Here is a 22209-nt window from a genome sequence, read left to right on the forward strand (position 1 = left end):
GTAGGAGCAGCAGCAGTGAGGGTAGCCTGGGGCCCTGGATTCCTCACCCAACACTAAAAAGCAGCTCTCAATTGGTGACGTGCGCCTTCACCCGCTGCGAACATTCCTTTGCTCTTGTCTCCTGACGCCTGACACCACAAGGGTTACACCGGGCGGGGAATTCACGCTTTGCATGCCTCTGTCTCTCGTAGGAACAGGAGGAGGCCATTCAGCCCCTCGAGCCTGTTCTGCTATTCTATCAGATCGTGGCTGATCTGTACCTCGACTCCCAATTGCCTGCCCTTGCCCGGTAACCCTGGCTTCCTCGATCGAGAGGCGGGAGAGGACACGGGGAGCGGAGGCGATCTCCATACCTGCTAAGAGTCCTGAGCTCCCCCAACTCACACCCTCTCCCACACACACACACACACTCCCACACACACGCTCCCACATACCCTCCCACACACACACACTCACCCTCCAACATGCACTCCCACACACCCTCCCACATACACACCCTCCCACATACGCTCCCACACCCACACACACAGCACCCAGGAACTTGCCTTTTCATAACGCCTGTAATGCCAAGTGTCTCGGAGTATTTCCCAGTAATCGCTGTCACACTCACTGTACGGGTGCAAGGAGGGGGGGGAGAAGGTGTGGAACAGGGATTGTGGATACCTGTAATGTGGTTAGAGAGCTCGCCTCGCTAGCGAGAGGACCCGGGTTCAATCCCTGGCAGGACAGGACACAACCTTAGGCAAGTTTCCTTACTGCACACACACACGCCTCTGTTTCCCGAGCAGTAAGTGGGAACTCAGACTTGTATCCCTATGGATAGTATGCGGTGAGCTCTGTGTGGGTTTCCTGTCATTTTCACCTCTCTAATTGGTTGCCAAGTGCCAGACTCAGTCAGGCGCGGCCGGTTATTACAGCCGGGTCTCAGAGGAAACGCTGGGCAATGCTGTGTGTGGCCGGCAGCCGAACAGATGCCTTGTCGCAACCAGCAGGATTCTTAGCAACATGAGCCCTGAGCGCTGGCTGCTTCTAACTAAAGCTCACGGCCAGTCTCAGCCTCAGTCCCAGCCTCAGCTCACACTCACTGTACCATGGAGCTCACTTTGTGCATCTCACAATCAGTGGTCACCATGGCTCTGTAATGTCAACGGGCCTCCAAGCCGCTTGCTCTCAAGTGGAGTGACTGTGCATTTGTTGGTGCTTGTTTTAAGCGCTACAAGACAGAGTCCTGTAGCTCAGTGGTTAGAGCACTCGCCTCACAAGCGAGAGACCTGGGTTCCATTCCCGGCAGGGGGCGAAACCTTGGGCAAGTTTCCCTACTCCACACACAGCCTGATAATAATCCCTCAAGAAAAAACCCAACAATAATAATTTGGGGAGGATTGTCAGCCAGAGCCCCGGGAGAAATGTTACAATAACATCTTGATAGTTAGGAGGGGAGAACAACAACAACAATGATTTATATTTGTGCAGCGTCTTTCATGTCGGGAGGGCGTCCTGAGGCCCTGCACCAACAACTTGCATTTATATCGCGGGAGATACTGTCTCGGAGCCTTCATCAGAAATAATTAGCAGATAGTATGAAAGAGTCCCATTAGCTTTAACTAAAAAGGTTTAAACAGCAGCTTGGGACGCCCTCCCAATGTGAAAGATGCTTTACAAATGTAATTATGCTGTTGTTGTTGTTGTTGTTAATTATCGCTATGTGTTTGTGTGGTTTGACTCTCAGAGGGCCAGAGGCCTGTGATTTCAGCCCTGCCTTCCTCCCTCTCTCTCTCCCTCTCCTGCCCACCTGAACTCAATCACTCACTCTCACAATCTCACAGTCTCTCTCGTGCTCTCTCCGCCATAATAATTCCACGGGGAGGGATAAGGGGAGAGTGAGGGAGCCAAGAAGGAATGGAAGATAAAAAGCTTGGTTTGTTCCAAGCTTTGGTGGAACATGCACCCGGTTGGACCTGGTACTAAATGTTGGGCACTTTTATCTCTACCAAACTCTGGCCATCCGCCCACCCACTCCTCTCTTATCATTATCATCACATTCCTCAGCAAATGGCTTCTCTCCCAAAACCCTCCCAGCTAATGTGTGTGTGTGTGTGTGTGTATATGTGTGTGTTTGTGTGTGTGTGTATGTATGTGTGTTTGTGTGTGCACGTTGGTTTGGAATCTCACCTGCCAGTGTTGTGTGGTAGACCTGAAGGCCTGTAGCTATGTCTGACCACCAAACTCATTCTCTAGCCCGGCTACAGTGATGTCCAGTGGAGTGAGCTGCCTCCCAATACTGGGGTTCACCCTCCACCACTTTTTTTTCTTTCTCAGTTTGACCAGTCCAGGCAAGAGGACATGGGTTTAGAGTTGTAAACGGGGCAATTTCTGGACAGATACCTGGAAAGTCTTCTTTACCCAGAGGGTAATTAACAACTGTAATAGGGGGTGGTTGAGGCCAGGTCACTGGGTCTGATTTAAAAACCACAGCTCAACGATGTGATAGTCGGACGGTTGTATGTTCTGGAGGTGATGAGATCAGAAGGGACTTCTTCATCCGATATGATCTTGTGAACGTTCCTGACATTCCACCTGTTCCCAACCCATGAGGGCGTTTTGTCTTAATATTGAGAATTGTAGGATATGAGGAAATCCAGCCTCAATTTTGGGGGCTGTTTTCCTGCAGCTCTTTAAAAAAAACACTTCCAAATCAGGAGGGAACTGTGACAGGGAGGAGGGCTTCCCTGCCAACCAAGGTCTCTGCTGGTCATGAGCGCAAGGAGACTGTGTGACCAAGTCCCTGTGCTATGTGTGTCTGTGTGTTTTTCTCTCTCTCTCTCTCGCTTATTTGTTAGGTATGGATAATATTTGTTAGGTCAGGGTATCAAGGGATATGGGGCAAGGGCGGGTAATTAAGTTGAGGTACAGCTCAGCCATAATCTTATAGAATGGGAGAACAGGCTCGAGGGGCTGATTGGCCTCCTCCTGCTTCTGTTCCCCTATCTACACCAAGTGGGTGTAAATAGTCACATTCTGCTTTTGGATGCCAGTGTCACAGCCAGTTGGAATGGAAGAACTTCCTCAGCTTCTGGGAATCGAGCAGTCAGGCAACCCTCGGCCTTTATTTTTAGGCCACATGTCTCACTAACCTCCTCCCCCCACTCCTCTCCACCACCCCCCCCCNACCCGCCACCCTCATCACCCTTAAACCCTAATTATAGATCGTTCCACGGCAATGAAATAAATGTCTGAAAGGAGAGCTGCTTGTTGTAAAAATATAAAGTTGATGGGAGGGGGCTTTGTTTATATCTGTTGAGAACTGAGCTGCTCATCAGTCACGTGTCCTGGCAGTGAGTCGTTCACATACAGTCTAACAATACAGCACCACATTTACATTGACCCAGAGCCTTGCACATTGGGAGGATGCCTCAAAGCCCTTGACATCTCTAGCTGAGCACCTGAGCTCGGGGGTGGGCTGGGGGTGAGGGTGGAGCCTTAGTGGGGAGGGGGCTTGGGAGGGGAGAGATAACTGTAAGGATGGTCAGAGAGGTATGTGGGGTAACTTGCCCACAGACTCCTCCAAAACTCTGTCCCAGGATTTATAATGAAGTGTATTGTAAAGTGAATGATTTTATCTGGAGGGATTGTTGATCCGGACACCAGGAGAGAGAGAGAGAGAAACTCCCATCTCTTTTCAAATAGATCTCGTGGCGGGATCTGTGTCCAACCTTTAGATAGAGCACAGGCACACGGAATAGGAGGGGGTCTGAAAGGGTTAAAAATGATGGCAGCTTTAGCTCAGACCGCGTCCCCACCAGGGCCGAGAAGTCTTGTCTCGCCATCTCTGTTGTGACTGAAGCAGACGATGGCCGCGCTCTGAGTTGGATGTGTTAAACACAACACTGCCGACAAATGGGCTGTATCCTCTTCCTCCGGATCACATTTCCTCAGCATAACCAGCCGGCAGCTAGGAATAGGCCGAGGGGCTCCGAGCTGGGGTCTGGGAGCCGGCATTGATTAATCAGCCTGAGTTCACCCAGTAACATCCCAGATCAATAATATTGTTATTAATAATAATTATTGATAATAATTGTAACAACAACAATATGGACCTTCGTTACCTGACTGTGATTTGGACTCGATCCCTCCTCCTCGCCTCCTCTCAATCCCCATCGTCAAATCACTCATGTGAAAGCTTTCCTCTTCGATCAGGTCTTCCCTCACCTCCCTGTTCTGTCCACTTGGCTTCGCACTCCGCCATTGTCCAGCGCTCTGACACGTGTAAATGCAGGCTGCTGTTGCTGTTGTTGTTGTTTTGAGACCCTGCCCCCACTCTCTGGAACTCCCCCAATCCCTCCGCCTCACCCCCTTCTTCAGCTCCTTCAAGGCCCGACTCAAGAACCGCATCTTCAGTCGCCCTCCTATTCCCCCCCCCAACCCCCCCCTTTGCCCTGTAGCTCGGGTGCAAACCCTTCACTGTCCAGTGCCTTGGGATGACCTCCCGAGGTGAAAGGGTCAATATCGATGTCATTGGGTGTTGTTGTTGTTGTTGGGAGCGCGGCCTTGACCTTGTCTGTTGGTTTGTTTTTGCAGGGCTTTAAGAAGAGTTACGATGGCTTGTGTGACGGTCGGGACTGCAGCCGCGGGTGCCAGTGTTTCCCGGAGAAAGGCTCGCGGGTGAGTGAGCGACGCTTGGCTGCCTCATCACCTCTTGTTCCTCTCGAGTGGGTGAGGGGCTGGGTGGGGGCCGGGGTGGGGGCCAGGGTGGGGGTCGGGGGTGGGTGAGGGGTGCGGAGTGGATGTGATTCCAGTTTGTGTCTTGATTTCAGCTGAGAAACAGTTGAAATTGTGTGATAATCGGGTGGGGGGGGGGAGCCTGGCTCTGACCCATTCCATGTGATAATATCTCACCCAATGCATGTGCTTCACACTCACTCACACACATACTCACGCACGCACACACATACTCACGCACGCACACACATACTCACGCACGGACACACATACTCACACACGCACACACATATTCACGCATGCACACACATACGCACGCACACACATGCACGCACACACGTACTCACACTCATGCACGCACACCATACTCACATGCATGCACCCACACATACATGCATGTACGCACACATACTCACACTCACACACACACATATTCACACTCACGCATGCGCACACATACTCACACGCATGCATGCGCACACCTACTCGCATGCACACACACACACATATTCACGCACACACACACACCTCACACATACACTCACACACACACACACACACTCACTCACATGCACACTCAGACTCACGCACGCACACACTCACACACACACACTTGGTCTTGTGGTTTGGAGACTCTCGACGTGTAGTGACAGGTTTCCACGGCCGGTCACACTGATGGGTGTCTGAGTTGCCCTCCTCCAGACCCGATGAGCAAAGCTGAGCTAACAGAGAGAACAAGAGAGAGAGCGACAGTGAATGACGAAGGAGCCTGAGATGGTCCCAGAGTGTAGCTCTGAGAGATGCAGTGGTTTTGCTCACACAGAGGCTTTGAGTGAGGCGGGTGGTGAGGTTCACAGTTGCTGAGCGCTGGAGCTAACTGAGCAGCTGAAATCACAGGCCTCGACAGTGCCCCAGCTATCGCTCCCGTCAGAGAGAGAGGGGGGGACAGATACACCAGGTGGGATAAATAGCCTCGCCAACATAGGAATTGGGAGAGACGGACTTCCTGAGGGAATATGGATATACACAGGGCATTGCCCAGTTTCCGACTGTAGCAAGCGGGCAGGCAGACAGGCGGGCAGGCAGACAGGCGGGCAGGCAGACAGGCGGGCAGGCAGGGTAAGGGTGAGGGGGCTGTGGGTGGGGTGAAGCTACGTGCTGAGGTTGTGTCCTGGCTTTTGTTTTGGCCGAGGGCCTTGTGTTCTCTCCCAGTCAGTGGCTCCGCTCACAGGCCCTTGTTGTTGTTGTTGTTGTTGTTGTTGTTGTTGTTGTTGCTGTTGCTGTTGTCACGCTGCAGGATTTGTATTATTATTATTGTTATTATTATTATCAGTCCTTGCTTTAGCGTTTGCTGCAGACAGATTGGGACGGGGGTGGGTTGGGTGCGTGTGTGCCTGACGGTGCCTCTGAGCACAGGAATGTCGCTGTTAGTCACGGACCAGGGATTAATAATGGAAGAGAAGTCACCACCTGGTCTCAGCCCTCCCGGCTCCCCTCACAGTTACCGGGGATAAAGAGGGGAACTCTGTCCGTGTATTAATTTAATCGATCGGTAATATACATCACCACTCCCCCCCACCGCCATTAATTCTAGGATGGAGTTAGACCTGGCCAGAGAGAGAGAGAGAGAGAGAGAGAGAGACGTCCTGAATGGAGGGAGTGGTGAGCTAAACACAGGATTCAACACATCCTCTCAGACAATGGCTGTAGCTGTGTGCAGGCCAGTGCTGCTGTTGCATTGTGTTTGGTCAAATTCAGCCCCGCCAGCTCAATGTTACCTTTGCTCCCGTTGTCCCCGAGACCATTGATCGATTGACCGGTCGGTGGGAATGGGGGCGATGGAGGTGCGGTGTGGGGGTGGGGAGAGAGAGAGAGAGAGAGACTTCTGATGACAGCACCACTGCCTTTCATTTCCATCCTAACCTCCTCCAGCTCCACAATATCCACAATAATGATCCTTGCGTTCGACTTTGCGCCTATAAGTGGAGTCCTGTAGCTCAGTGGTTAGAGCACTCGCTTTGCAAGTGAGAGACCTGCGTTCAATTCCAGGCAGAGGGCGAAACCTTGGGCAAGTTTCCTTACTCCACACAGAGCCTAATAACAATCCCTCCAAAACCAAAAACAATAATAAATTGGTCATTTTCAATCTACGACTGTTTGTGGGACATTGCTGTGCGCAATTGGCTGCCGCGTTCGCCCACAAATATACAGTCAATTCACTTTACAGTGTGTTCTGTGAAGCGCTTTGGGACGTCCTCCCGACGTGAAAAGCGCTATATCAAATGCAAGGATTATTAATATTATTATTATTATAATGTTCGGGACGTTCTGCATCACGTTTTCTCTGCAGTGGAGCCACTTTGTACCTCGTAGGCGATCACGGCAGCCGACAGAGCGATGTCCCACAAACAACTATGAAGTGAGCGACTGATTTTAACCTGGGAGATTGTTGGCCAGGACACTGGGAGAGAGAGAGAGAGAGAGCGAATGAGAGAAATTCCCTTCTGTTTTCCAATAGGGCCACAAGGCCACTTTACATCCACCTGAACAGGGCACAGACGCACAGCTCACTTTAACACTGTGGGACATCACCTCCGACAATGCAGCCGATTCTCATTAGCTCAGTCTGCGCACTTACAGTAAAGTCCTGCGAAGCACTTGGAAATGTCCTCCTGACGTGATGAGGGGCTGCGTAAAATATGAATACAGTGGTTGTGTTATTAGCCACGAATGGCAAGCAGTGGGAGGCCAGCGAGACAACAGCAACAACAACAACAAAAACAAGTTGAATTTATACAGCGCCCTTCACACGGGGCAGTGTCAAAAGGTTTGTTGTGTAGCAGGAGGTGTGTGTGTGTGTGTGGGGGGGGGGTGCGGGGGTTGTGAGACTGGGGGCAGGGCAGAGCGCTAACCTGCTGGGGCACAGGCAGAGCTGTGAGCAGGTACATTCCTGGCTTAACACATCCAGCTGCCGTGCTTGACATTGCCTGCGGCTGTTTGCGAGATGAAAAGCATCTCATAAAAAGCCCAGTCTGAAGCCGAACATAACAAATTGTGGAACCGGCATTGTAAATATTTGCGCAAAAGAATTATGAAGGGAAATGGCCTTAGACAGCTATTTAACCCCATTCAGGGCCTCAACCACTTTCACCTCGGGGGTCAGAAAGTTGTGGCTTAGTGTCAGGACATTTTAGGGTCTAACGCTTGTGGTATTCCCTGAGGGGATTTTTATAGATTCCCTTCTCGCAAACTAAAGACCTTCATGTGCCTGTGTGGTAGAGGAACGTGATAATAATAATAATAATCCCTACACTTGACACAGTGCCTTTCATGTTGGGAGGACGACTCAAAGTGCTTTGCAGGATTTACTGTAAAGTGTAGTGACTGTGTGTTTTCACGTCGGGAGGACGTCTCAAAGCACTTCACAGGGTTTATTATAAAATGTAGTGACTGTGTGTTTTGAAGGCGAACCTGGCAGCCAATTTTGCACACAGCAACTTACCGCAAACGACCACGAACACAAAGTGAGCGAGAGATTTTATCTGGGAGATTATCGTACAGGACACGGGAAGAGTGCTTTGACCCCCTCCTTACCTGCCACCCACCCACCCCCCCAGCACTGTACTGGAGCGTCAGCCTAGACTACGAGCGTAAAGTCCCCAATGTGGGGCTTCAACCCACAATGTTCTGACTCACGGGGTGTGAGTGTTACTGACTGAGCCGGGCTGACATCCCTATGCTTCGCCAGTGTACTCGTGATACCAAATCTCAGGTTTATTGTTTGACAATGTGGAGCGCCCTTATGTTGGCACAGATAGTCACAGTCTAGGTGCTGGGCATAAACACTGGCTCAGTCCTCGCTGGGCTCCCTGATGTGCAATGGAACACGTCATGCAAGCCTCTGCAGCACCAGAGGGCTGAGGGATTTGAAAGATGTACTTAACCTTTACACACCTTGAGTTGATATCTATGTTATCAAGCTTATGCATGTTTAATTCCTTTCCCGGAGGAGATTCTATTCACGTCTTGTGACAGCGTTTTCCTAACCGTACACGATGTACCTTTACCTTTGTGCCAATTAGCTGAAGGCAACTTCTCTCAAAAGGGCTGCAATCCAACATAAGTCTGGACTTGTGTAGGGAGACGCGGAGACTGTGTTCATACCAGAGGGAGGCCAAGGGTTTGGCAACGTACACTGGGGGTGTGGGTGAGACAAAAGCCATGTTTGATATCACAAAACCCACCCTTTTGTTGCAATACAGGAATGGGGATAGGTGGTGGAGCCAGGCTCATAATAATATATAATAATCCTTGCATTTGATACAGCACCTTATCACGTCATTGAGACATCTCAAAGCGCTTCACAGACTATATTGTAGAGTGGAGTGACTATGTATTTCGTGGGTGAAACGCGGCAGTGAGTTGCGCACAGCAGCGTCCCGCAAGCAGTCGTGGATTGAGTGACCACAAGCGTGTGTGTGGAGTAAAGAAACCTGACTAAGAGCCAAGGTCAGCACGAATTTGTGATTCACCAGCGAGGGTTGGTCTTCTAACCTCGCACTGATCGGCAAGTTTGCAAGACATATTTGTTTGGTTTATAAAGTGTTCATGTGCTATGGTTCCTCCAGCCCCACCTCACCCCCGCCCCCTCCCCGCCTGTCGCTGCATCACACAGTGAATTCCACGCTTAAGAATATAAGGTGCAATAGAAATGCATAACCCTCGCATTCTCCCATTTGATACAATGCCTTATCACCCTGGGAGGACGTCTCAAAGCAGCAGGATTTTTACTGTAAGGTGTAGTGACTGTGTTTTGTAGACGAACACGACAGCCAATTTGGCACAGTGACATCCCGGCAAACAGCAGTGCAGTGAGCGAGCGATTTTCTTGGGTGGGGAGGGGGTGATTATCAGCCATGACATCGGGGGAGACAGAAACTTGCTTCTCTTTTCCAGTCACAACCTCCGATCTTTAATGTCCACCTGATCAGGGAAGGTAGGCCCTCGGGTTAACGTTTCCTATGAACATTCACTTTGCCAGTAACTCGGGGGAAGTTGAGAGGGAAGGGGAGGCAGGGAGGAATCCTTCACTAAGTTCACGGTCAAGGTCGGCAGTTTGTACTCCAGTGGCTTTCAGTAAGAAAATCCTTCCTTTTGTGTCGATCAGGAGTTTGTTTTTGCTCCGAGCATGAGAAATCAATCAGTTTTATTTGAGGGAATGCAACTGTGAGTGAGTGTGTGTTCTCTTTGTTGATGTGTGAGTGTGTATGTGAGAGTGCGAGTGTGTACGTGTGAGTGTGTATGTGAGAGTGTGCGTGTGAGTGTGTATGTGAGAGTGTGCGTGTGAGTGTGTATGTGAGAGTGTGCGTGTGAGTGTGTATGTGAGAGTGTGCGTGTGAGTGTGTATGTGAGAGTGTGCGTGTGAGTGTGTATGTGAGAGTGTGCGTGTGAGTGTGTATGTGAGAGTGTGCGTGTGAATGTGTGAGTGTGTATGTGAGAGTGTGCGTGTGAGTGTGTATGTGAGAGTGTGAGTGTGTATGTGAGCGTGTGCGTGTGAATGTGTGAGTGTGTATGTGAGAGTGTGCGTGTGAGTGTGTATGTGAGAGTGTGAGTGTGTATGTGAGAGTGTGCGTGTGAGTGTGTATGTGAGAGTGTGCGTGTGAGTGTGTATGTGAGAGTGTGCGTGTGAGTGTGTATGTGAGAGTGTGCGTGTGAGTGTGTATGTGAGAGTGTGCGTGTGAGTGTGTATGTGAGCGTGTGCGTGTGAATGTGTGAGTGTGTATGTGAGAGTGTGCGTGTGAGTGTGTATGTGAGAGTGTGAGTGTGTGCGTGTGAGTGTGTGTGCGTGTGTGTAGCTGGCTTGACAAACACAGTGGTAAGCACTTGGCTCAGTGTTGGCAGGACAGTGAGGTGCGGAATGAAACAGTGATGGTGGTGTCTCAGTCCAGGCTTGCTACAACAAGTGTTAATTGCTCAACACTAGAGGGTCCTTTAAAATTGCTGAACTATTTTTTGGACAAAATATCTTCATAGCAAACTTCTTTCGACTCAGAGAAAACAAGTGAGAAAAGTGCAGAACACTCGAGAGGGGTGTGGGGGACGGGGTGTATTAACCATTCAATCATTTTACACTTACAAAGCACCTTTCACGTCAGGAGGACGTCTCAAAGTGCTTCACGGGATTTTACTGCGTGTTATGTAGAAGGCCGAATTTGCACACAGTGACATCCCCGCAAACAGCAATTACTTTTACTTGAAGATAAATTATTTTAACTGGTTCCTAATTGTAAATGAGGGTTCAGGAAATTGCTCAGTTGTGCCAACTTACATTTGTAGACAATATTGTTAACTAAAACTCGGCGCAATGTGTCAGTGCTGGTTGATGCCCCCATTAAATGCATCAAGTAATTTACTGCCAATTTGTGCCAACGTACAACAAACAACATTACATTTACACAGCGCTTTTCAGGTTCGGAGGATGTAAGGGGTTGTTTTAGGGGTCCTGTACCCGGAACGCTGAGCTGGATCGGGAATGCCATGTCTCCTCTTGCTCCCTGTTTGGTGATTCCTGAGGTTATTTCAGGTTTTTTTTTTGTCTTGGTTTAGAATCTATTCTCAGAACCAATTGCTGTTGGCAACTTTCACCTGGCACTGCCTGGCTGGCTGGCTGGCTGGCTGGCTGGCCCATTGCCAGCTGCTTCTCGGGGCGAGGGTTAGGCCAACTTGGTTTTACCACAGATAATATAACAATAATAATCCTTGCATTTGATACAGAGCCTGATCATGTCTTCGATACATCTCAAAAGCGCTTCACAGGATATACTGTAAAGTGAATTGACTGTATATTTTGTGGGCAAACACGGAAGCCAATTGCGCACAGCAGCGTCCCCACAAACAGTTGTGGATTGAAATGATCAGATTATTATTATTATTTTTTGAAGGGATTGTTACCCCCGGAAAAGCGACCCACCGATCGACTAACATCGGGACCTTTAACCTCCACCTGAACAGGGTACAGCTCGACAATTAGTTCCTACTTACTACTGGTAAACAGAGTGGGGGGAGTAAGGAAACTTGCCCAAGATCTCTCCCTGCCCTGGAATTGAACCCGGAACCTCTGACTTGCGAGGCGAGCGCTCTAACCACTGAGCTACAGGAGATGTGGGGTGTCAGCCTGGCTCAGGGGCAGCACCTCGCCTCAGGGTCCGACAGTTGGATGTTCGAGCCCCAAGTCGGGCACACTGAGCTCACAGTCTAGACCGACCGAGCGCGGTGCTGGGCGGAGGCAAGTGCTGTTTTGTCGAAGGCGTCATTGTCGGAAATGATGTTCTTCAGACCAGACGCTGAAAGCGAGATCCCATCTGTGCCACTTCAGCTGTTATAGATGTTAAAGATCACATGGTGATGTTGGAAAAGAGAAGGGAGTTTCTTCTTGTGACCTGGCCAACAATCCTCTGGGATTAATCACCGCTCACTCCCCGGCTGCTCGTGGGACCTTACAAGCTCGGTGCAAATTGGCTACAGCCTTGTGGAGTTGGGAACGCCGGGAGAAACTCACTTCTCTTTCCCGAGACATTGAGGGGGTGTACGGCATCCCATTCTCCCCCCCCACCCCCACCCCCACTGGCCTACCCCCGCCCCCGCGCTCCCCCTCCCCTCCCGAGCAGGCATGGATTGACGGGGGATTTTAGTTTGACATCTCACTTGAAGTTCAGGAAGGCTTTAGAATTCCAAGAGAGCCAGACACCTGGTGAAGTTATTTCCTCCCCAGCCACCAGTGGCACTGCCGCATCCAAACCCCCACTGCCCACCCCCACCTCCCCCCCACCCACACCCACACCCACACAGCACAGGACTGGCCCAGCCCTGTCACGACTGGAATGCGATCCCACTGATAGAGAATAGAGCCAGGAAGGAGCGAGCGGAGGGACAGGCAGGTAATGAGCAGCGAACATTCCTACCCAATGAAGTCATGTTTGGAACGTACAACTTCTAAGAATCTGCATTTCTGTGCTAAAGGTTAGCTGTCCGTCACAACCTGAGGAGATTTCCATTGAGCCACACCTCGCTCTAAGTTTTCACACGCTTGGGATGTTTTGGGCCCCTCTGCTTTTCAGTGGAGGTGGGGGTGTACGTTGTGTGTGCGTATTGGCTTCAGACCCACCAAACGCTTTGCTCTTTGAGACGTGCTCCTGGCACGAAAGGCGCTGTGTCTGTTAAACCTTTACCAACGTGTCTGCTCCCTCTGCTCGGTGTGCACCGGTCTGCTCCATATCCCCCGCTCTGCTCACTTCCCCATCGACGATCAGGCCCTCCTCAGTCTCTTGGCCCCACCCTCTGGAACTCCTTCCCAGAGCCCCTCCACCTCCACCCCTCCCTTGCCTCCTTCAAGACCCGTCTCAAGACCCTCTTTTTCGACCGTGTCTTCCTCCCCTACATACCCTCCACCCCTCCTGATCCCAACCCCCAGCTTAGGGGAAAAACCTTCATTGCCCAGTGCCTTGGCATGTTCCCCCTGACGTGAAAGGCGCTGTGTAAATGCAATTTGTTGCTGTTGTTGTTGTCGTATTAAGCACAAGGATGACCTTATACTGTCAGATTGACGGGAGGTTAAGGAGAGTAAGCACCTCTCGGGCTGGTTTCTCGTGCCTCCAGCTCACTGGGGAGGAGGTTGAGCTGTCAGCTCGGCTCAGCCTGAATCCCAAGGAGAGACAGTGAGGGAGCAGAAGAGACAAATACAGAGATGGTTAGACAGACACACACATGCACACACATCCCCTATTAATGTGGCTGTGTGCTGTGTTGTGCTCTCTGTCTCAGTGAGGTGGGGGTGATTGGTGGGAGGTCCGCTGCCATCAACCCTGACCTGCCCTGCCCTGACCTGACCTGACCTTGTGCTGGAGTGAGGAGGGAGTGTGCGGGGGGATTGTAGAGCTGTCAGCAGAACATTTAGGGGTAAGAGACGCAAAGCAGGCATGTCTAAGGTCCAGGGAAAACCTGGCACTATGTTAAATTACAGGAAACCATCAGGCAGATAATTGTTATGCAGTGAGAGACGAGGAGATGTGAAGGGAAACTGATGTTAAGTGTCGGAGAAGATGGATTGGGTGTCAGAATTCAGCATACACTGAGTCCTCTGAGCTCGGAATAAACACAGCCACTTAACTTACACTCTACCTTGCCCCATGGGCACAATCCAGGGGGATAATAATAGCCAAACAATTAATCCTTCAATTTGGCATAGCGCCTTATAATAATAATAATAATTCTTGCATTTGATATAGCACCTTATCATGTCATTGAGACATCTCAAAGCACTTCACAGGATATACTCTGTCCGTCCAGCGCCTTGGGACGTCCTCCCGATGTGAAAGGCGCTATACAAATGTAATTTTGTTGTTGTTGTTGTTGTATACTGTAAAGTGCAGTGACTGTGTTTTATGAATGAAATATGGCAACCAAATGGGCCCACAGCGTCCCACAAACAGTCGTGGATTGACTGACCGCATTTTTTTAAAGGGATTATTACCTCTGGAAAGCGATCCACCAATTGACTAACAACCGGGTTCCTACTTACTGCTGTGTAAACAGAGGCGTGTGCGTGGAGTAATTAAACTTGCCTAAGGATTCCCTGCCTGGGAATCCAGGTCTTCTCACTTGCGAGACGAGGGCTCTGACCACTAAGATACAGGATTCCACATGTAAAAGGTGTGATTGTATTGCAAACATCACTTGAACACAAAGCAACGTATTACTGCAGTTTACGGGCAGCAAGTGTTCCTCGTGTACGCTGGGACCTGGGGAGGGTCAGACAGTGAGCAGTGTGCGTTACAGCGACTGCACAGAGGCAGGAGAAACACTCTCATCAGTTCAGATCAGAAACCCAAATCGGAGAACTTCTTTAAAAAAGTCGGAAGCCTCTGGACACAGCGATCTATATCCAGGAGCTTTGAAATCCGGCATTGCATAATGTCACCCGGAATACCAGATGGGAATCGCACTCCAGTCGGTTTGACCAAAATGACCAAGGAACACTCGCCAGGATGTTTTCTGTCACAAAATTCCAGTCCTGGCGTGTTGTGGCCTGAGAAATTCTTCTACAATCTTCTGTTAGTCTGTCTGTCTGTCCATGAAAGCTCAGGTACAGCCGGGCTCTCTCTCTCTCTCTCACTCACCTCTGGGTCAGGAGCTTGTGGGGGGGTGAGATGGTATGAGGCAGCGGAAAGGAACCGGGTGAGATAGAGGCAGTTGTCCAATTTGAGTTTTGGATCTCAGTTTGTGGGAAGGAGAATTCAGGTCCGTTCCCCTCCCCTCGCCCCCCACTTGCTCCCCACCTCGCCTCCGCTATCTGATCCTTTTATGTAGCAAGATAAACAAACCCAGAGGTCATTAAGGAACGATTGAGAGAGCCACCCACTTAGGCATGAGTGTGTTTGTGTCTGTGTTTGTGTCTGGGTGGGTGTGTGGGTGTGTATACACACTGTCCAGGAACATTTAGTTGGTGCCTGTGGATTCCCCACAACGTCTCCCAGTGTGACTGACCACTGAGTGTTATGTGGCACACTGGGTGACGCTGGCAGTCGTAGGAATGACCAGCACAAAGCCCAACTGTTCAACAAAGGCTGAGAGAGACAGCGAGAGACAGACTCACACACATACACTGACTTTTGGCACTTTGGGTATTGATTTTGTGCTTTTGTGCATGTTTACAATAAGATTAGAACTCAGGGTGAGAGATCTCTTATCGTGCGTTAACTGTTCAGTCGCTGTGCATGCCAGCCCAGTGCCATGTTTACGATGCGATGCCAAAGAGCTGAGGGGATGCCAGCAGGAGGTTTATTTATTGGGTGTTGGGTGGTGGGGGGGTGGGGGTGGCGGGCGAGACTGAACGCTGGAAGTTGGCATCTGAAACCATCGCCTGCCATGTGTATAAAGTCTCCATCTGACCAACACAGAGATGCCAACAGAGAGAGTGTTTGGATGCCGTAACCTTGCTGGCACAGGTCATGCAGTTGGTCCGTGTTGCGGTGAACATGGCAGCCATTTGGCACACAGCCACATCCCCATAAACCACCATGAAGTGAGCGATCAAATTTATCAGCCAGGACCCTGGGAGAGAGAGAGAGAGAGAAACTCCTTGTGCCTCATCATTGCCTACAGATGTCCAAGGGCTCTGGGATGCTAACCTCTGGGAGGGGCGCTATGTAACTGCAAGTTGTTGTTGTTGTTGTTACAGATAAGCAGGTCCCTTGCTCTGCAACACTTTTTTTTGCGTTTGGGGGACGGAGACTGGGGCAAGGTGAAGTGAGGGCGGGGAGGGGAAGGAGGTGAGGACACTGCTGTGTGCAATTTGCTGCCGTGTTTCGCCCACCAAATATTCAGTCAATTCGCTTTACAGTGTATCCTGTGAAGCGCTTTGAGACGTCTTGACGACGTGATCAGACTCTATATCAAATGTCAGGATTATTACTATTATTAAAAGTGAAAGAGAGAGAGAGAGGCTGGAGACACACGGAAACTGCCCCTGGGTGTGGGAGAACGTCATTGGTTTGGGAAAGGACTCAGTGGCTTGATCCTTGCCCCGTGAGGAACTCCCCATGAACACGACAGGACTTGTGTCAGATTCAATTCAATTGAAGTCAAACCCAGCTGGTTTCCGAGTGCAGCCTAAACAGTGAGTAACCTCAAATAAATATTGTCTGAAAGGAAACATTTTATTACATGTCGTGTACGTTAACAAGGAGAAATGAATCACTTTGGGCATGTTCCTTTCTCTGCCCCCACCGCTTGGACCTGTAGGGTAGGGTTGCAGAGGGGAGGGGGGTGGGTGGGGTTGTTGAGGCTTTTTGGCGAGTGGAACCACAACTTGATCGTCTGCAAAAGAAAGGAATCGCTTACAACACAACAGGCCAGAGGGATGTGATACACTTCTTGGCTTTGTTTATTTGTGGCGGGGAGGGCGAATTATTAATTATTATTAATAATTTTCACCTGCCGCACAGGATGCCCTCACCCGGACTGATCTTGTGATCTCTCGGGGGGCAACGGAACCTTCGCTTGTTTCCCTGAGGTTTGACGAGCTGTCGTAACCCTTCCCCCACCTGCCCCCCCACCCCCCTCTCCCCCCCCACCCCTCTCTCCCCCCCTCCACCCCCTTGACTTGCCTCTTGACTCAATTCAGTGGATCTCAACATGTCTCCAAGCACTTTGTGGGGAATCAATGTGAAGTGTAGTGACTGTGTGTGTTGTTGGTGAACGCAAGGCTGACTTGGCTTTCAAAACCCATCAAAAAAGGGGCCATAGCAACAACTGGAGCCACCCATATCTATGTGACTGCTGTGTTAGCTGATTGTCTGTAAGCAGACCAGACTGGAAGAGTATTGGGCAACTGAGCACCCCCCACCCACCCCACTCCCCACCATCGCCCCCCCTCACCCCGCCCTCGGCCTCTGGCATGTTGTTGTTACCGGCTGGCAGAGTCGGCAGATATAAAGGGAAAGGCTTTAGCTCGTTGTGTCCGCACGGCTGAGCCTCAGAACCTGTCCGTCTCCCGATCACCATCAGCCCCGCGATGAGCACCGCGTGTGACAGGCACAGTCTCCCCCTCGGAGCCCAGTCGCACGCGGACAAAGGACTGCAGGAAATGGCCGGCCCGAGGCTAATCTGGAATGTGCGGGCTCAGGACATTCTGCGCTCGGCAGCCAGGAAGCTGAGCGGCGTTCCGGGGAAAACACGGGCCTTCTGAAGCCCGATGACCTCCTCCCCATTGTACAGGGGATTTAGGTGACAAAAGGAGTTTGTCTGCGAGCAAGCAGACTGGAAGAGGATTGCAGACGGAGAATTAAATACATCGGGCCTTGTTAACATTAATCCAATAGTTCAATGCATCCACTCAACACAACTCAACGCAACACAACTCAACACAACACAGCTCAACACAACACAACTCAACACAACGTAGCTCAACACAACGCAACACAACTCAACACAACACAGCTCAACACAACTCAACACAGCTCAACACAACACAACTCAGCACAACACAACTCAATACAACTTAACACAACTCAACACAACTCAATAGAACACAACTCAATTATAACACAACTCAATACAACTCAACACAACACAACTCAACACAACACAGCTCAACACAACTCAACACAACTCAACACAACACAACTCAGCACAACACAACTCAATACAACACAACACAACTCAATACAACTTAACACAACTCAACACAACTCAATAGAACACAACTCAATTATAACACAACTCAATACAACTCAACACAACACAACTCAATACAACACAACTCAATACAGCTCAACACAACTCAACACAACACAACTCAATACAACACAATACAACTCAATACAACTTAACTCAACACAACACAACACAACTCAATTCAACACAACTCAACACAACACAGCTCAACACAACTCAATACAACAAACAACACAGTTCAACACAAGACAACTCAACACAACACAACTCAACTCAGCTCAACATAACTCAATGCAACACAACTCAAACAACATAGCTCAACGCAACATAACACAATACAACATAACACAACTCAATACAACACAACACAGCTCAACACAACACAGCTCAACACAACTCAACACAATTCAAACAACACAGCTCAACACAACACAGCTCAACATAACACAACGCAACATAACACAACTCAATACAACACAACACAGCTCAACACAACACAAGTCAGCACAACTCAATACAATACAACACAACACTGCTGGCTAGAGACCAGCTGAGCTATTTTCCCACTTGCAAACAAAACAACAACTTGCATTTATATAGCGTTCCTCACTCAGGGAACCATCCCAGAGTGCTTAAGGCAGGAAAATAAGACACAAGTGCCACATATGTACATGTGGAACAGGCTCCCTCGGGAGAGAGACGGTGGAAGCAGAAAGTGTTGATTCTTTCAAGAACAAATGAAATAGATTTCTGTTGGGAAATAATATCTGGGGCTAATACAGAGTATAGTCTGGGACCCGACATGTCAAGCGACTGCCAGGATAGTGGCAGGTGAACTGGATGACCTTGGTCTTCTTTTGTCTAGCAAATTCTCATATTCTTACGCTGATGGGGGTGGGGGTGGTTTGGGGGGAGGCAGATTGTGCCTAGAAACTCCCAAGGGAATGGGAACAGGAATTGAGAGGAAATCCATGGGACTGGGAGGGAGAGACGGCGGGACTGCCAGGACATGGTTTATTTATTATTTACACATCTATGTTCCTCTCCATCACATTCCTGCATTCCTCGCTGCTGTCTCACCTCTGGCCCAGAGTCAGGGCAGCCTTTGGGTTGTTGGGAGGGTTGGGGTATATGTTGAGCACCTTCCTCCGCTCTTGTCCTGTGAGGTTGGTGGGGAAGGGGCTCTGCTAACAACCATCTCCAACTTGAAGCCCAAATGGTCTTCATTGTCAGACGAGGTGGTATCTCAAGTGCCACAGAGGGAATGTTTGCTCCAAGCAGCACCACCACCCCCACCCCAGTGCCCCCTCCCTCGCTCGCCTAACTTTACTGCACCTTCCAATTGGGCTCTTCACAATCTGGGGGGGGTGGGTGGTGGAAATGAGGGGGCCAGGGGTAGAGGACAATCCACTGTATTTTGGATTCAAGGTTCCCAAACCTTTCCACGGAGTTGTAACCTAATCCGGACAGAATTAATTGCTATCAACATCTCCATTCTTGTAGTGTGTGACAACCAGGATGGTAGAAGGCTAATTAGTTGAACTTTAGTCTTTTTTGGTCTAGCAATGTTCCTGTGTGTCTGGGCTGGGCCGGGCCGGGCTGTGGCCTTGCTCCAGCTGCTTTACTGTAAAGCTGGTTGGCCTCACTTTAGTTGCGGTTGGTGGGTTTATACAGGAACAAACAGCGGTGAAGGTAAACAGCTCACACACACTGCCTAGACATGTAATTCTGTCCATCTCTCTCCATCATTCCTGCCTGGGAGATCGCTCCCAATATCCTCATAAGGCAACGCAGGAGATGGTGGGAAAGCAAAATGCCAGAGAGTGAGGTAAACTCTCCCAACCAATATTTACATTTCTCCTTTTGTCGCTTGCCAATAATTTCTCTCTCTCTCTTTCTCTCCCTCATTACCTCCTCCCCCGATGGTGGGGAGGAGGAGGGGTGGGGGGGGGGGGGGTTGTGGTCACTGGAGGCAATTACCCCCTATGCCAGAGTGATCAGGTGACTGGCCCAGAGTTGGATTGAGTATCTCTGACCTGCCTGGCTCTGAGTGGCTCAGATCCACTCTGGATTCAGTGCGGACACTATTCCCCTGAGCAGTGGAGCAGACTGGTTTATTTCAGGAGTGAATCTCTCTATATTTACACCGTTATCCGGAGTAAACTGAGCTGGGAGTCTGGCTCTGGGCTCCATTGAGTCATTGCAGCTATAAAGATGTCCTCTATTTATAATGAATTGACACAAGAGATGTGTGTGGGGTGGGGGGGGTTTCTTTGCCGAGGGATTTTGTGGTACAAATTGCACATGGTCACATGTTCACTAATAATAATAATAATGAATAGACAGGGAGACAGCCCCCCCGCTATAACAAGCTCCTGTGGGTACCATATCTCAGAGGAGGCTCGAAAAATGGCTGACTTGCGGGTTCTCTGACATCTGTTCCTGTGCGCTGCCTATTCTTGAACCAGGTCTTGATTTTGAAGTAGTTTTTCCGGTGGTTTGAGAGGAATTTGAGGGCAATGTGTCATAGTTTTCCTGCGTGTGACAGTGTGACCCACATCTTGTCACACAGTTGTGTTGAAGATAAACGTTGATTACATCCTCGTCAGAGGCTTTCAAGTTCAGAGACATCTTATCTTACTCTCTCCCCCATCCCCCACCACCCCCATTGAAGACAGGAACAAGAGAAGGCCAGTCAGTCCATCCAGCCTGTTCCACCAATTTATTAGATCTTGTCAGATATTTTAAACTGGTGCAGAATGTGTGGAAAATTAAATCCAGATTAATTCTGAAGACGGTGTTCCACGTTTCTTCTGGTTTCCGAATAAAACCTGGACATTAAGGATTTTACACAACTTGTCTCCATGTTACACCTGAAGATGGAGATTGTCCGACAGCCTGAGACTGAACCTGTGGCAGCTGTTCCCAGTGATGTTAGTGTTCGTGTGGATGTTAGTGTGGGTGTGTGTTAGTGTGTGGGTGTGTGTTAGTGTGTGGGTGTATGTGTGGGTGTCAGTGTAGGTATGTGTGTGTGTGTTGATGTGTGTGGGTGTGGGTGTGCACTGCCCCCTCGTGGCTCTCTTTGAGATATTCTTCACAAGTTGCTGATTCACAAGATTGGTTTGGATGAAAATCCTTTACACAACACGATACAGTTTAGATTTACACACCGCCTTCTACATCGGGAGCACAAGGGTGGGATTTTTTGGTACTTGGGGAATTTGACACACGTGGAAACCCTTAAAAGCCTCCAAACCAGACCGAGAATTCCATGTAAATCACCAACACATTCAAATTCCCGAGTCTGGGTTGAGCTGTCTGTCTTTTGGGGATTGATATTCTTGATTTTGGGGTATTTGTTGGGTTCACGTTATCACGGTCATGTGTGTGTGACTATGTGTGTGTATATGTGTATGTATAGTGCCGTGTCTCTGCTGTCCTCACTCCTTGTGTATGTTCTCTGTGTGCAGGGACAGCCCGGAGCGGTTGGGAAGCAGGGAAGGAGTGGATCCCCCGGCTTTCCCGGGCCCCAGGGGCCCCTGGGCTCCAAGGGTGAGAAAGGCAGCCCCGGGATGGCAGGTACCTCCGGTATCAAAGGGGAGAAGGTGAGGCGCAGCCCACATGGGAACACTCATACCTGCGCTGCTTACACACTCAGTGTTACACACTCACACAGTTGTATTCTGTGACTTTCCCGCTTTGACCAATGTGTCCGTTGTTTCAGGGCCCAATCGGTGTGCCAGGATTTGTTGGTCTGAATGGCATTCCAGTAAGTAAACTGCTACATTCACACTCTCGCACACTCACAGCCTCATACTCCTGCACACTTACACACACTCACAGCCTCATACTCCTGCACACTTACACACACTCACAGCCTCATACTCCTGCACACTTACACACACTCACAGCCTCATACTCCTGCACACTTACACACACTCACAGCCTCATACTCCTGCACACTTACACACACTCACAGCCTCATACTCCTGCACACTTACACACACTCACAGTCTTCTGCACACTCACACATTCCCACTGTGAATTTCTGATCACATTGGATCGAGGTCTGGGGCTGAGTGCAGTGGCAGGTAATGAGCAGAAGGTGGCGCTGCAGTACTGAGTAAAGCAGACGAATGCGGTGCATTGGGCGCCCTCCGGTGGCTATAACAGGTATTGCAGTCACCAATGTAACCTTTGCTTTCATCACATGGGATAATAATAATAATTCCTGACATTTGATAAAGTGCTTCACAG

General features: G+C 49.8%; 1 protein-coding gene across 1 annotated transcript in view; it reads left to right on the forward strand.

The window, feature by feature from the left end:
* Positions 1-3522: 3522 nt before the first annotated feature.
* Positions 3523-22209, forward strand: part of col4a6 (collagen, type IV, alpha 6) — a 52458-nt gene continuing 33771 nt past the window's right edge. Inside the window, exons 1-4 of the mRNA XM_042340839.1 lie at positions 3523-3534; positions 4579-4662; positions 21423-21557; positions 21677-21721. Coding sequence (XP_042196773.1) covers positions 3523-3534; positions 4579-4662; positions 21423-21557; positions 21677-21721 — 276 coding nt within the window. The remainder of the gene's footprint in view (positions 3535-4578; positions 4663-21422; positions 21558-21676; positions 21722-22209) is intronic.

Source organism: Callorhinchus milii, unplaced genomic scaffold (assembly GCF_018977255.1).
Source record: "Callorhinchus milii isolate IMCB2004 unplaced genomic scaffold, IMCB_Cmil_1.0 Scaffold15, whole genome shotgun sequence".
NCBI lineage: Eukaryota > Metazoa > Chordata > Chondrichthyes > Chimaeriformes > Callorhinchidae > Callorhinchus > Callorhinchus milii.